The sequence below is a fragment of the Ammospiza nelsoni genome, chromosome 19 (assembly GCF_027579445.1).
Source record: "Ammospiza nelsoni isolate bAmmNel1 chromosome 19, bAmmNel1.pri, whole genome shotgun sequence".
NCBI lineage: Eukaryota > Metazoa > Chordata > Aves > Passeriformes > Passerellidae > Ammospiza > Ammospiza nelsoni.
In genome coordinates, this window is record NC_080651.1 from 11,188,471 (window position 1) to 11,202,521 (window position 14,051).

At 64.6% G+C, this 14,051-nt stretch overlaps 2 protein-coding genes across 2 annotated transcripts in view; one reads left to right on the forward strand and one right to left on the reverse strand.

Moving 5' to 3' along the window:
• The window catches only part of SLC39A11 (solute carrier family 39 member 11), a 47,305-nt gene extending 46,819 nt beyond the window's left edge, over nt 1-486 (reverse strand). Inside the window, exon 1 of the mRNA XM_059485983.1 lies at nt 471-486. The gene's annotated coding sequence lies outside the window, so the exon portion shown is untranslated. The remainder of the gene's footprint in view (nt 1-470) is intronic.
• A 6,241-nt stretch (nt 487-6,727) lies between these two features.
• SSTR2 (somatostatin receptor 2) lies at nt 6,728-8,483 on the forward strand. Its single transcript, XM_059485861.1, has 2 exons — nt 6,728-6,824; nt 7,256-8,483. Exon 2 carries the CDS (start codon nt 7,313-7,315, stop codon nt 8,420-8,422), a length of 1,110 nt encoding a protein of 369 aa, XP_059341844.1. The 5' UTR covers nt 6,728-6,824; nt 7,256-7,312; the 3' UTR covers nt 8,423-8,483.
• Nucleotides 8,484-14,051: the final 5,568 nt, after the last annotated feature.

The following is a 14,051-nucleotide window of genomic DNA, read 5'->3' on the forward strand; positions in this document are numbered from 1 at the left end:
TCCCCCCCATTCCTACAGGGGTCCTACAGCCCACCCAGGAGCACCCAAACACCCCCAAGCCCCCTCCCCAACCCAACACCGGCACCCCGGGGCCCTCCAGCCATGGGGCCGGTCCTGGCAGCAGCGAACCCCCAAACCCCGAGCTCCAGCCGGTGCCAGGACCCCCAAACCGGAGCCCCCGGAGCCCCGAGCCCCCAACCCCAAACGCCCCGGGCCAGCCCCAGGACCCCGCACCCCTCAATCCCGCACACCGCTGAGCCGCGGGCTCACCCCGGCACCCCCGAACCCCCCAGCCCCGCAGCCACCGCAAGCCCCGAGCCCCCCGAACGCGGCACCCCCGGTGCCCCGGCCGCTACCGAGACCCCCGCAACTCCCACAGCCGGGGCTGCGGGGCGGTGCCAGAACCGCCCGTCCCCACCCGGATCCGAACCCCGGTCCCTCCCGGTTCCCTCCCGGTTCCCTCCCGGTACCTCCGCCCGGGCCGGGCCGGTCCCGCCGCCGCTTCCGGGTGCGCACACGTGTCAGCGGGCTGGCCCCGCCCCCCGCGGCTCTCAGCCAATAGCAGCGCGGCGGGGGCGGGGCCCGCCCTCGGCTCTGCGGTTGGCGCGGGCGCGGCGGCCTCAAAGCGAGGCGGGCGGGCGGCGCGGGCGGGCGCGACAAGGCGGCGCTGTCACTGTCGTGTCGCTGTGGTGTCATTGTCACCGCTCCCCCCGCTGCAAAGAGAGCCCCGGACACAGCTTCGCCTTGGCACTACAGTGCCCTGAGAGCCTTCTTCTGATTGCCACCCCCGCAATCAGCTAATTAGCAACCTTAATGAGCTCGCACAGGGGCAAGCAGAGCTGGCTCCGTGGCTGTCACTGTCACTGTCACTCGTGGATGTCACAGAATTACTGAATTACTGACATTTCTGGGGTCACCGAGTGCCACCCTGTCCCCTGGGCAGAGCCACAGTCACCTGTCACTCGTGGGTGTCACAGAATCCCAGAATTAATGACATTTCTGGGGTCACCAAGTGCCACCCTGTCCCCATGGTGCCACCCCCGGGGATGGGCACTGAGCCCTCCCTGGGCAGCTCCTCCCGATGCTTCTCAGCCCTGCCCATGCAGGAATTCCTCCTGACGCCCCCAAATCGCCATCACAGGAGGCAGAGGTGGCATTGTCACCGATTGTCCCCGGTCACAGTGCCCGGTGTCCCCTCCTGTGCCACGCCACACGGAGCAGGGGTGACAGAAGGACAGAAGGACACATCCTGTGCCACAGCCCCTGCCCAGCCCCAGCTGGGAAAGCTCAGGGCTGTTTGAAAGCTCCCTGATTTAGGATTTAATTAGGATTTAATCAATCCGGCCCCGTAATTGCTGCATCCCCCATTAGCTGCAGGGCCAGGCGCCAGCTGGGAGGGACACGGGGACACTTTGGGGATCTGGGGTGACGCTGTGACAGCGTGCTGGCAGGGCTGGGGACAGCTGGGACCTGGCTGGGGACACAGGGACCAAGCAGGGCTGATCCTGGGGACACAGTGGCAACGCAAGGCCGGCCCTGGGGACACGGTGACACGACAGGGCCGGCCCTGGGGACACGGGGACACGACAGGGCCGGCCCTGGGGACACGGGGACATGGCAGGGGCCGGCCCTGGGGACACGGGGACACGACAGGGCCGGCCCTGGGGACACAGGGACATGGCAGGGCCGGCCCTGGGGACACGGGGACACACTGCAGCAGGCTGGGGGTGGCTGGCAGCGATGGCCCTGCCTGGGGACGTGTGGGTGGCAATGGGGACAGCTGTGGTGGCTCTGTGCAGGAGCATCAGCAAAATCAACTGCCACCCCCGGACCCCAGAAGTGTCACTTCTGTGTGCGGGGACACTTCAGTGTCACAGCCCTGCCTGTCCCAGCGTCACAGCCCTGGGCCAATGTCACATTCCTGTCTGTACCAGTGTCACATTCCTGCCTGTGTCAGTGTCACATTCCTGCCTGTGTCAGTGTCACATTCCTGCCTGTCCCCTCAGTGTCACAGCCCTGCCCGTCCAGCAGGGAAGGAGCAGACCCAGAGCCCCTGAAATTCACTTTTACCACCCAAAGGGGACAAATCTGCTGCCATGTCCCATCAGGGTGACCGAGACCCCACACGGGGCAGCTCCAGGGAGCGCTGGGGCACCCAAATCCTTTGGGATTTTGTGCCACGAACTGTCTGGGGCAGAGAGGGACATCCTGCAGGGCTGGCACAGGCACTGCCAGCCGGGCATGTCCCTGGAAATGGCCAGAGTGTCCCCGCAGTGTCCCTACAGTGTCCCTGGAAATGGCCAATGTGTCCCTGCGGTGTCCCCAAGAAGGGCTAGCGTGTCCCTGCAGTGTCTGTGTCCCTGCCGTGTCCCTGCCATGTCCCTGCCGTGTCCCTGCCGTGTCCCTGCCATGTCCCTGTCCCTGCCGTGTCCCTGCCGTGTCCCTGCCGTGTCCCTGTCCCTGCCATGTCCCTGCCGTGTCCCTGCCGTGTCCCTGCCGTGTCCCTGTCCCTGCCGTGTCCCTGCCGTGTCCCTGCCGTGTCCCTGCCGTGTCCCTGTCCCTGCCGTGTCCCTGCCGTGTCCCTGCCGTGTCCGTGTCCCTGCCGTGTCCCTGTCCCTGCCGTGTCCCTGCCGTGTCCCTGCCGTGTCCCTGCCGTGTCCCCTGCGCACAGCCTGGGCTCACGGCCGGGCTCTTGCCCAACCCGAATCCATCAGTGTCAGCCCGGAGCCAGCCGGGATGGCCAGACAGGCCCTGGGGACACGGGGCTGTCCCCAAGGACGGCACAGGCGGGGTCACGGTCCCGTCCCAGGGCACAGGGGACGCTGCCATCCTCCTCCTCCTCCTCCTCATCCTCCCCCTCCTGCCGGGTCCCCATGCCGGGCCGGGGGCTGTCGGGCTGTCCCCAGCGGTGGCATTGCCAGCTGGAACAGAGCCCGGCTGCCAATGCCAGCCTGCCCAGCCCCGCCTCGGTGCCAGGACCGCCACAGAGCCGGGATCGGCGGCCAAAGGCGGCCAAAGGCTCCTCGGTGTCAGCGCTCCGAGCCCTGCCCGGCGCCCCCGAGATCCCCCCTACTGAACCAATTAGGGAGGCAATTAACGGCGGGCGAGGAGGGCAGGGAGGGAGGAACCGGCGGCGGGGAGGGCTGGAAGCGGCAGGAGCTGGGATGGGGTGGGGAGGGGAGACCCCTGGGATGGGGTACAGAGGGGGTGGGGAGGGGAGACCCCCGGGCACAGAGGGGGCTGTGGACACTGCCCTGGATCCCAGGGCTGGACGCTGCTCTGGATCCCAAGAGGTTCCGGATGTTGCCCTGGATCCTCTGGGATCTGGACGCTGTCTTGGATCCTGCCGGGTGTGGATGCTGCCCTGGATCCTGTGTGATCTGGATGCTGTCCCCGATCCCGGCAGCTCTGGATGCTGTCCTGGATCCTGCTCTGGATGCCCCCTGGATGCCCCCTGGATCCTGCCCTGGATCCTGCCCTGGATCCTGCCCTAGATCCTGCCCTAGATCCTGCCCTGGATGCCCCCTGGATCCTGCCCTGGATGCTGCCCTGGATCCCTGCCCTGGATCCTTCCCTGGATCCCTGCCCTGGATCCTGCCCTGGATCCTGCCCTGGATCCTGCCCTGGATCCCTGCCCTGGATGCCCCCTGGATGCCCCCTGGATCCCTGCCCTGGATCCCTGCCCTGGATCCTGCCCTGGATCCTGCCCTGGATCCTGCCCTGGATGCCCCCTGGATCCCTGCCCTGGATGCCCTGGATCCTGCCCTGGATGCCCCCTGGATGCCCCCTGGATGCCGTCCCCATCCCGGCAGCTCCGAACGCCGCCCCGGGCTCAGGTGGCGGCGCCAGCGCCTCTCCCCCGCCATCCATCAGCGCTGCAGACGCTCCCGATTAGATCTGGCAGGCACCAGCCGGGCCCTGCCGCGCCTCGGGGCGCGGGGACGCGGCCCAGACGGTTTGTCTGGGTAATGAGCAGAGAGAGAGAAAGCTCCCCCAGCCCGGGCATCCCTGAACCGCGGCCAGGCCGCCTCCAGGCACGGATCAGCTCAGCAGCAGAACCCTCCGGGGCTGCTGGAGCTGGGAAAAGGCGGGGAAAGGGCAGTGCCAGCCCTGGGACGGAGCAGCGCGGTCATCCCTGCTGTGCTGGCCTTGTCCCCACGGGGCAGGGACAGCGGGGTCCCTCTGAGGGGGCTCTGGGGTGGCACAGAGCTGCTCAGGGCTGGCTCTGCAAAGAGAGATCATCGAGAGATCCACAGGGCGATCATCGAGAGATCCACAGGGGGATCATCAAGAGATTCACAGGGATGCTCAGGCTGGCTGCATGTGGCAGCAAATCCTTCTATTCCTGGGGGACAGCAGCTGCACCCCATCCCATCCCATCCCATCTCATCCATCCCATCCCATCCCAGTTTAGCCCAGCCCAGCCTCCTTCATTCCATCCCACCCCGGATCCAGGAGAAAGGCCAGCTCACCCTGCCCCTCCGTTGGCATCCCAGCCCAGCTCCTTACAACACTCATTTCCAGGACAGGGGTCGAGGGCTCTGTTTTTCCACAGGGACTCTTGAGGAGCAGCTGGGAGGGGACGGCAGAAAGCTTGGAGAGGTTTTCAAAGCCTCTCTGCGGTCACGTAACCCCCGTGTCCCTCTGCCTGGGTTATTTTGGCCCTGTGGGAAGGGGCTGAGCGTTCCTGCTCTCCCCAGCCCTGCCAGTAAATCGCTGCTCAGCGCTGGGGATGCTTCCCAGGCAAAAGGACAAAGAGGAGTTTATCTGCCAGCACCAAACCAGCTGCTGGTGCAGCGTCCCCCCAAAGCAGGGAGCACCCAGGGCACTCTGCTCTGGGCTTTAACTCAGCCCCAAACCGGGCAGGATGAAAACAAATCCCTTCCAAAGGCTCAGGGATGGCTTCCTGACTGAGGCAGCTGCTGCTGCCCTCCTCCTGCATGGAGATCAGCTCTGATCCGCTCCTCAATACCCACCGGGCCGTCATTTCATTAATTTTATGGGGTTTTTAATGAAGATCGGAGCTGGGTTCAGCCAGGCTGAACTGGCTGAGTTCCCCCGGCTCCTTGGGCCCGGCTTCCAACGAGGTGGAAGAGAAAGAGAGGCAGGGAGGGGATGGAGCCCTGGAGCTCCCCAGGCACCAGGAGCACCCTGAGATCCCTGTGCTCACCCTGTTCCAGCCCTTTGGGCTCTCTGCAGCTGGGAGAAGCCCCTGTTAGCCAGGCTGGGCTGCTCTGGGCGCTTGGTGACCAGGGACATGGCAGTGTCACCTGCTCCGGGCAGAGATTCGGGGAGGCAGCGCTGGGAATACCCCCAGGCACCGGAGCTGGGCACGGGAACCAGCCAGGAGAGGATAAAACAGCTCCGGAAGGGTCACAGGGCACCAAACCCCGGGATCCGATCCCCTTCACCCCCTCCCTCCTCTCCCGCTAGCACCGGGACATTAATTCCCACATCCTCTTCAGCACAAGCAGCTTTTTCCTGCCTCCTAAAGATTAATGAGGCTGATAACGACTCTGCCGGTGCTGCAGGACCTGATGGCTTTAGATCCGCCTTGGGAAGGGGATGGCGAAGCGAAAGCGAGGAGCTCCCTGCCTCGGCGCGGGGCTCTTTGTTCACTCTTAATTTCCTGCTCTCTATTGTCTCCTGGACAAGGGATGGGAAGGGGGGCAGGAATAGAGATAATTTAATTGCTCTCAAGATCGCAAACAAACCGCTGTTAGAGGTTATCTGCTCCAAACCTCTCGTGTTCGGCCCTTCTCCTCCAGGGAGAGGCTGTGGCAGGAGCCAGCGGTGCTGCACATGTCCCCAGAGACCCCAAATGTTTCAGCATCACCTTCCAGCCTCGCCCAGGTGGGAGGACCAGCAAGGACCTGCCTTGGCTGGGCTGTGGAGGCCAGATGCAAACTGCTGGGGCCAAGGAATTCCCAGCGTTCCAGGGACAATTTGGGGCTCTCAGGAGCTTTTTGGGCCACCCTCCATTAGGTCACAGCACGCTGCCATCCCCCTGGGGGCGCTGGAGAAGCTGAGGCCGTGGCTGGAACCAAAATGTTCCAGAGGGACAGTGGGACAGGGCTGGAGGAAGGGTGGGCATGGGAGGGGTGGGCAGAGAAGGGTGGGAAGGACAGGGTGGGCAGCGCAGGGTGGGCACTGGAGGGTGGGCAGGACAGGGTTGGCAGCATAGGGTGGGCAGTGTGGGCAAGGTGGGCAGGGCAGGGTGGGTAGCACGGAGTGGGCAGCGCAGGGTGGGCAGCGCAGGGTAGACAGAGCAGGGTGGGTATGACACGCTGGGTATCACACACTGGGCAGCCCAGGGTGGGTATCACGCTGGGCAGCCCGGGGTGGGTATGACACGCTGGGTATCACACTGGGCAGCCCGGGGTGGGTATGACACGCTGGGTATCACGCTGGGCAGCCCGGGGTGGGTATGACACGCTGGGTATCACGCTGGGCAGCCCGGGGTGGGTATGACACGCTGGGTATCACACGCTGGGCAGCCCGGGGTGGGTATGACACGCTGGGTATCACGCTGGGCAGCCCGGGGTGGGTATGACACGCTGGGTATCACGCTGGGCAGCCCGGGGTGGGCAGCGCGGGGCTCTCCGGGCTGTCCCCGCCCCGGCCCCGCAGAGCCGCCCCGCGCGGGGCGGGGCGCAGCCGGTGCGCTGGTCCAGCGGCGGAGCCGCGCCGGGAGCGGGTGCGCGGAGCCGCGCGGAGCCGTGCGGGGCGGAACCGAGCGGAGCCCGGCGGGGCACCCGCGCTGCCGGCGCCTCCCCGGTGCCCGCCGGGCCGGGCCGGGCCGGGCCGAGCCGGGCCGGGAGCAGGTGAGCGGCGGGGCAGCTCCGCCCGGTGCCCTCCGCAGCGCAGACTCGGGGCCGGGGCTGGGGGCTCCCCGCGGCGGGTTCATCGCCCACCGGAGCCGCCCGGGCTGGGAGGGAAGGGGCTGCACCCGCCGGAGGGCCGCGAGAGGAGGAGGAGGCTTTCCCTCGGTGCTCCCGGCATCAGTCGCACCCACCGGGACGCACCGGCCGGATCTGCGGAGTCCTAAAGGCTCCGGGATCGCCAGAGGCAGGAGGAGCCGTGGCGGGCTCGGGAAGGCTGCGCCAGGAGGGGACACGGCCAGGTGGGCTGGGAACCCCCCCTGCAGGGAGCCTTTCTCCCGCTGGGCTCGGCAGCAGGACGGACAGATCCTCCCCAGGAATCCCTTCATTGCCATTGACTCCCTGATTTCTAGAACCTTCTCCTCCCTCCCCAGGGCCAGAGGGAGGATGACATCGGGGCTCCTCTGAGCCAGCAGCGCCCAGGCAGAGCCATGGAGTACGAGCTGCCCAACGCCACCGCCTTCTGGTTCTCCCCGGCCTCCCCCTTGGACAACTTCTCCCTGGAGGCGCCCGCCAACGCCTCCCAGAACGCCACGGGCCAGCACTTCGACCTGACCAGCAACGCCATCCTCACCTTCATCTACTTCGTGGTGTGCATCGTGGGGCTGTGCGGCAACACGCTGGTCATCTACGTCATCCTGCGCTACGCCAAGATGAAAACCATCACCAACATCTACATCCTCAACCTGGCCATCGCCGACGAGCTCTTCATGCTGGGCCTGCCCTTCCTGGCCATGCAGGTGGCCCTGGTGCACTGGCCCTTCGGCAAAGCCCTCTGCAGGATCGTCATGACCGTGGACGGCATCAACCAGTTCACCAGCATCTTCTGCCTGACGGTGATGAGCGTCGACCGCTACCTGGCCGTGGTGCATCCCATCAAATCCGCCAAGTGGAGGCGGCCCAGGACAGCCAAAATGATCAACGTGGCCGTCTGGGGCGTCTCCCTGCTGGTGATCATGCCCATCATGATTTACGCCGGCGTGCAGCACAACCACGGCAGGAGTAGCTGCACCATCATCTGGCCGGGAGAGTCGGGCGCCTGGTACACGGGCTTCATCATCTACGCCTTCATCCTGGGCTTCCTGGTGCCTCTCACCATCATCTGCCTTTGCTACCTGTTCATCATCATCAAAGTCAAGTCCTCGGGCATCAGGGTGGGCTCCTCCAAGAGGAAAAAGTCCGAGAAGAAAGTCACCAGGATGGTGTCCATCGTGGTGGCCGTCTTCATCTTCTGCTGGCTCCCCTTCTACATCTTCAACGTCTCCTCCGTGTCCGTCATGATCGTGCCCACGCCCGTCCTCAAGGGCATGTTCGACTTCGTGGTGGTGCTGAGCTACGCCAACAGCTGTGCCAACCCCATCCTCTACGCCTTCCTGTCCGACAACTTCAAGAAGAGCTTTCAGAACGTGCTGTGCCTGGTCAAGGTCAGCGGCATGGACGAGGCCGACCGCAGCGACAGCAAGCAGGACAAGTCCCGCCTCAACGAGACCACGGAGACGCAGAGGACCCTGCTCAACGGCGACCTGCAGACGAGCATCTGAGCGAGGGATGGCGGGGTTTGTCCTGCCTGCGCCCCTCCCCGGCTGCTGCAGGGGGTGGCACCAGGGCTCAGGGCAGCGATGCCACCTGAGGGGACGGCTGGCAGCGCCCCGTGGCATCGGGGCTCCTCTGCTGGGCTCCTCTCTGCTGGGCTGCATTCCGAGCGCTGGGAAGGATATACGGGTCAGGAGGAGCCGCCTCGCCAGGAAAACAAAGACAACTCGCGGCCACACCAAAGTGCCACCAAAGTGGGCACAGCGGGGTCCCCAGTGCCACCCTCGGGGCCGGCTGGCTTTGGGGCTCTGCCCCTGGACACAGCGTGGGACCTCAGGAGGAGCCGAGGCCACAGGTGTGTGACAGAGTGGGGACGCACCTGCTGGGATCTCCGGGCGAGTGTCCCTCCCGAGGCCACCGGGATGTTCGGGATTGCGTTTTCCCGGGTGAATCCTTGTTCTGCCGCAGCCCTCTGCCCGGAGGGGACACGCCGGCTCGGAGGCGACATCCCCACGGGAAGCAGCCGTGCCCCTCTGACGCCGCCCTGCTGTGCCCCGCTGCTGCCGAGCCCTTTCCCTGGCTGGTCCTGCCGCAGATTTTCTGCTCGGATGGAGAATTTCCCCCTTTGCCCTCCCCGGTGGCCGCTGCCCCTCCTTCCCTCGCTGCCTCCGCCCGCCCCGGCCGGTCCCGGGCGCTCCGGGCACCGAGAGCGCTCCGCTCCCTGCTGGGAAAGCCCTGCAAGTGTTTGGGCGGCGGCGACACCCCGGAGGAGCCTGGCACGGGCACCTGGCACTGCCAGCGGCTCCTGCACCCGGCTCACAGCGGGGTTTGCCCGGCCTCGGCTCCGAGGATCTCCGGGCTGACGCCTCCCTGCTCCTTCCAGGCAAGTCACGCCGGAGGCAGAGGGGATGGAGAGGATGGGGACGGGCACGGGGGGCTGGGGACGCGCTCCCCACCCGTGTCCGAGCCGAAGGGAGCGGGCGGAGCAGGCAACGGGGCTGGCAGCGGCCGGGGATGGTGAAAGGCAGCCGGGGATCCATCTCCTGGATCCTGCGCTGGGAAGGGCAGCACCGATCCATCCTCCGGATCCCGCACCGGGAAGGGCAGCGCGGATCCATCCCCTGGATCCTGCACCGTGTGAGGGGCGGCGGGGCCGGCCCCACATCTGCTCTATTTGCCTTCCCAAGACTGTCCCGAAGCTTTCAGCTCCGTCCCTGTCGTTGTTCCTGGCTGCCCTCCCAGCTCGGGATAAACCCGGGGCTCCGGAGCTCTGACCCCCGCCCAAGCCCCTCCTTGTCCAGGGAAAGCCCAGGGGAGAGGGGGAAGCGGCCGCTTCCTGCCGGAGCAGCACGGAGCTGTGCCAGAGGCCGGATCCGTTCACAGGCCCCTGGCGTGGAGCCGAGCCGTGGGAACGGGGGGTTTGGGCGGGGAGAACAGCCGGAGCTCGGTCACCCTGCCCGTGCCACCCACTGCCACCAGCAGAACGGAGCCCGCACCCCGCAGTACAGGCGTGGGAGGTGAGGCTGCAGCAGGTGCCACCTGCTTTGGGTGCCACCTGCTCGTGCTCCATCCCAAACTTCAGCTCGGGATGAAATTTGCCCATTTGGCCCATCCCAGCCTGGGCCACCCCATCCTGCTGTGCCACCCCTGCCAGCTCCCACAGAGGGCTCAGTGCCAGGCTACCTGCCCCTGGCTCTGCTGGGCGCTGCGTTCACTGCAAGACAAAGCAGAGCCATGTGAGCAGTTGTTTGCTTTTAACCCTTTCCTGCTGCTCCGAGGAACGGCGTGCAGGTGCCCGTGTGTGGCACCTCCCTGTCCCTGGCTGGGCACGGGGTGGGAGCGCGGCTGCAGGAATTGCAGCAGCAGCTCCGGGGCACCGGGAGAGCTCCGGGAGGGCCGGGAGCGGGGCTGGGCTCGGTGTCAGCGCCGCAGCGATGCGTCAGTGCCGTGGGCACTCGGAGGGGGCGGCGTGTGCGGGGGGCGGGCGGGCCATGGGGAGGGGATGTGAGAGTGATGGGGAGGGGGCTGTGTGATCTGTGGGGAGGGGGCTGTGTGATGGGGAAGGGGCTGTGTGAGTGATGGGGAGGGGGGTATGCCATGGGGAGGGGATGTGAGATGGGGAGGGGGCTGTGTGAGTGATGGGGAGGGGATATGTGATAGGGAGGGGATATGTGATGGGGAAGGGGCTGTGTGAGTGATGGGGAAGGGGGATATGTCATGGGGAAGGGGCTGTGTGATGGAGAGGGGGATGTGTGATGGGGAAGGGGGATATGTCATGGGGAAGGGGCTGTGTGAGTGATGGGGAAGGGGCTGTGTGATGGGGAAGGGGGATATGTCATGGGGAAGGGGCTGTGTGAGTGATGGGGAAGGGGCTGTGCGCTGGGGAAGGGGCTGTGTGAGTGATGGGGAAGAGGATCTGATGGGGAAGGGGCTGTGTGATGGGCAGGGGGCTGTGTGAGTGATAGGGAAGAGGATCTGTGATGGGGAAGGGCTGTGTGATGGGCAGGGGGCTGTGAGATGGGTAAGGGGATATGTGAGTGATGGGCAGGGGGCTGCGTGAGCGATGGGGATGTGTGGAGCCCCCAGAACTCACCTGCAGCCAGGCCAAACCCCATTTGACCCCATCCCAGCCGTGTCCGTGCAAGCCCCGCCACCAAAATCCGGATGGATGAGGGGGAGACGCCTGTTCCCAGCAGCTGCACCTCCCTCAGCGCTGGTCTGATGTGGAAATGCAGAAATCCTGGGAATTCCCTGCCCAGGTCAGCTTTGTCAGTGACACTTTGGGTGCTCAGAGTGGGATCTGAAACGTGTCCCCGCTTTGCTGGGACGGCATCAGGGGCTGCAGGTGAGGGATGAGGGGTGTGGGGCGCTGCCACCACCATCCCAAAGGCCACCAAGGCAGGATGGAGCAGGGCAGAGGCACCTGGGGGCTGCCACGGCTCTCCTTGGCCACCTCTCCGCAGCTCACTGAGGAAAAAAGGGCAGGAAAGCAGAATGTGCTGGGAGGGAGCTGCAGCCAGGGCCCAGCAGTGCTGTAAAAGCAGCAAAATAAAACCTTCTGCTGTTCATTGCTGACTAATAAACATCAGCCCCGCCGCCGCTGCCGCCGCCGGTAACGAAGTTTTCCTTGCCAGCCACTTGATTTTAGTGGGAACTTGACCTCAGATTGGATCTGCTCTGCTCAGGCTGCTGCTGGCGGGATGAGGAATCTCTGCTGGTGACTGCAGAGCCAAGAGGCTGAGCCTGCAAGAGCTTCACGCCCAGGCTGGGATCAGTGACAGCTCCCGCCTGGAGAGGCAGGGAGGGCGTTTTCCCAAATCCCAGGGGCTGGGAAGCACGGATTGGGGTGTGCCACAAGCTCCCCAGGATGCCTGGAGCAGGGGCTGGATCACTCCTGAACCAATTCCCTTTTCCTCGGTGTGCCACAAGCTCCCCAGGATGCCTGGAGCTGGGTCACTCCTGAAGTTTTCCAGTCCCAGCGAGGCCTCCCCAAAGCCCATGAGAACCAATTCCCTTTCCCTCGTCACCACTGCCTCCCCAGAGAGGCTGGGTGAGGGGTGGCCCCTCAGCTGCCCAGTGCCACGGATCCACCTGCATGGGGACATCCCTGCTGTCCCCTCCGTACCCCCGCGTCCCTCGGAGCCAGCCTGGCTCTGGGCACTGTGCTTTGCTCCAGAGCCAAATCCTGCTCGGGTGGGCAGGAGGGGCTGGGGCTGCACCTGGAGCCTTCCCAGAGCAGCTCTGCAGCTCCTCGTGCTGGCTCCACGCTGCCTTGGACCGAAAGCATCTCCTGAGCCGCACTGCCGTGTGTCTGAGGGTTCCCCGCCCTGCCACGGTGGGAAGAGCTTTGTCTTTGTGGGACACCCCACTGAGGGCCCCAGAACTGCCCCATGCCAGGCAAGGAGAGCCCCCAGTCCAGGCTCAGAACTGATCCCAGACTGCTCAGGGAGAGCCTCCATCCCCTCCCTGCTGCTGCTCCAAGGGGAATCACCAGCAAAGCACACAGCAGACCCCAGGGCTGCCTCCCTGCTGCTGAGTGTGGAACTGACTGCTGCTGCTGCTGCTGCCCAGGGCAGCCCTGCCATTCCCTTCCCAGCCTGGCACCGGCCCATCCTGAGGGGTTCCAGCTCCCCTCCCTGCCTGCTGCAGGGCCTGTGAAAAGCCAGGAGAGGAGAGCCAGCCTGGGAGGATCCTCCTCTTACACAAACATTTCACACTTCTAAAAATCGAAACTTAAAATTGCAACACTCCTCCAGCTGTGTCCCGAGCAGGAGATGCTGAGGGATGCAAAGCCTGGCCACTCCATCCATCCATCCATCCATCCATCCATCCATGGATTTTATCCCTCCATGGATTCCATCCCTCCATCCCACCCCACTCCGTGTCTGATTGTAAATACATGTAAATTGTATATTCTGGCTGTGCCCAGGGGGGCTTTCTCTTCACTCACACAGCCCCACAGGGCACCCTCCCCGTGTGCCAGGGCGTTGGTGGCACCAGGAGGGACCACAGGGGCTGCTGCCACTCTGCCAGGTGATTTCTGCAGCCCCCAGCAGCCCTGTCCATGCCCTGGCAGTGGCTCTGTGCCCACCAGGACGTGCCCAAGTCATGTCCCTGCTCCCAGCCCTGTTTTCCTCCCTAGTAATCATTCCTCAGTGTCCTGATGTGGGACTGAGCCTCCCTGCAGCAAAGGCTGCTGGCTGCCATGGGGAGGGAAATAAAAGATTTTCCTACAGTTTCTGGTTGTGTGTGTGTGTGTTGGAGCAGCGGGATACGAGCCAGGCTTGGGCACCTCCCTGTGAGAGCATCCCGGGATTGTTCAGGATGGAAAATCCCTCAAATATCACTGAGTCCAACCTTGGCACTGCCCAGGCCACTGTCCCCAAGTGCCACATCCACACACCTTTAAATCCTTTAATTCAGGGATGGGGACTGTCTCCCCCCCAAGTGCCACATCCACACACCTTTAAATCCCTTAATTCAGGGATGGGGACTGTCTCCCCCCCAAGTGCCACATCCACACGGCTTTAAATCCCTTAACCCAGGGATGGGGACTGCCCCACTGCCCTTTCCATGCAGAAATTCCTCCTGATGTCCATCCTGCCCCTGCCCTGGCACAGTTTGAGGCAGTTTCCCCCTGTCCTGTCCCTGGGAGCAGAGTTTATCAACTCCTATGAACAAAAAGTTCAGCTCTGAGCAGCTGTGCAGCCCAGCAGCACCAACACTGCCCACACAAATGAACCAAATCGCTCCAAAACACCTGGGATCCTTTTATTCCCATCTCAATTTCCAACACAAACTGGATTTTAATAAAACACCCGAGCCCACCAGCTCTGCTTGCAGAGCATTCCCGTGGAGCTGGATCCCGCCTGGCTCTGGATCTGCCTCTCCCTTCAGGGCTGGAAGGGACATTAAAGCTCAATCCCATTCCACCCCATCCTGGATGGATTCTGGGGCAATATCCCGCTGCTCAGAGCGGTACTTTTGGAAGGAAAGGATGGGCAAACACCCCCAGCCCTGCTGGAACCAAGCAGCCCAAAGCGCCCTGAGGGCGAAACCTGCCGGCGTGTGTGGAGTGACAGCGGCACCCGCAGGCCGCGGAGCCCGACCCGTTTCCCGGGAAACGGGGAAGAGAAA

What these genes read in the sequence shown, in the direction of transcription:
- SSTR2 (XM_059485861.1), top strand. Translation starts at nt 7,313, where the DNA reads ATGGAGTACGAGCTGCCCAACGCCACCGCCTTCTGGTTCTCCCCGGCC.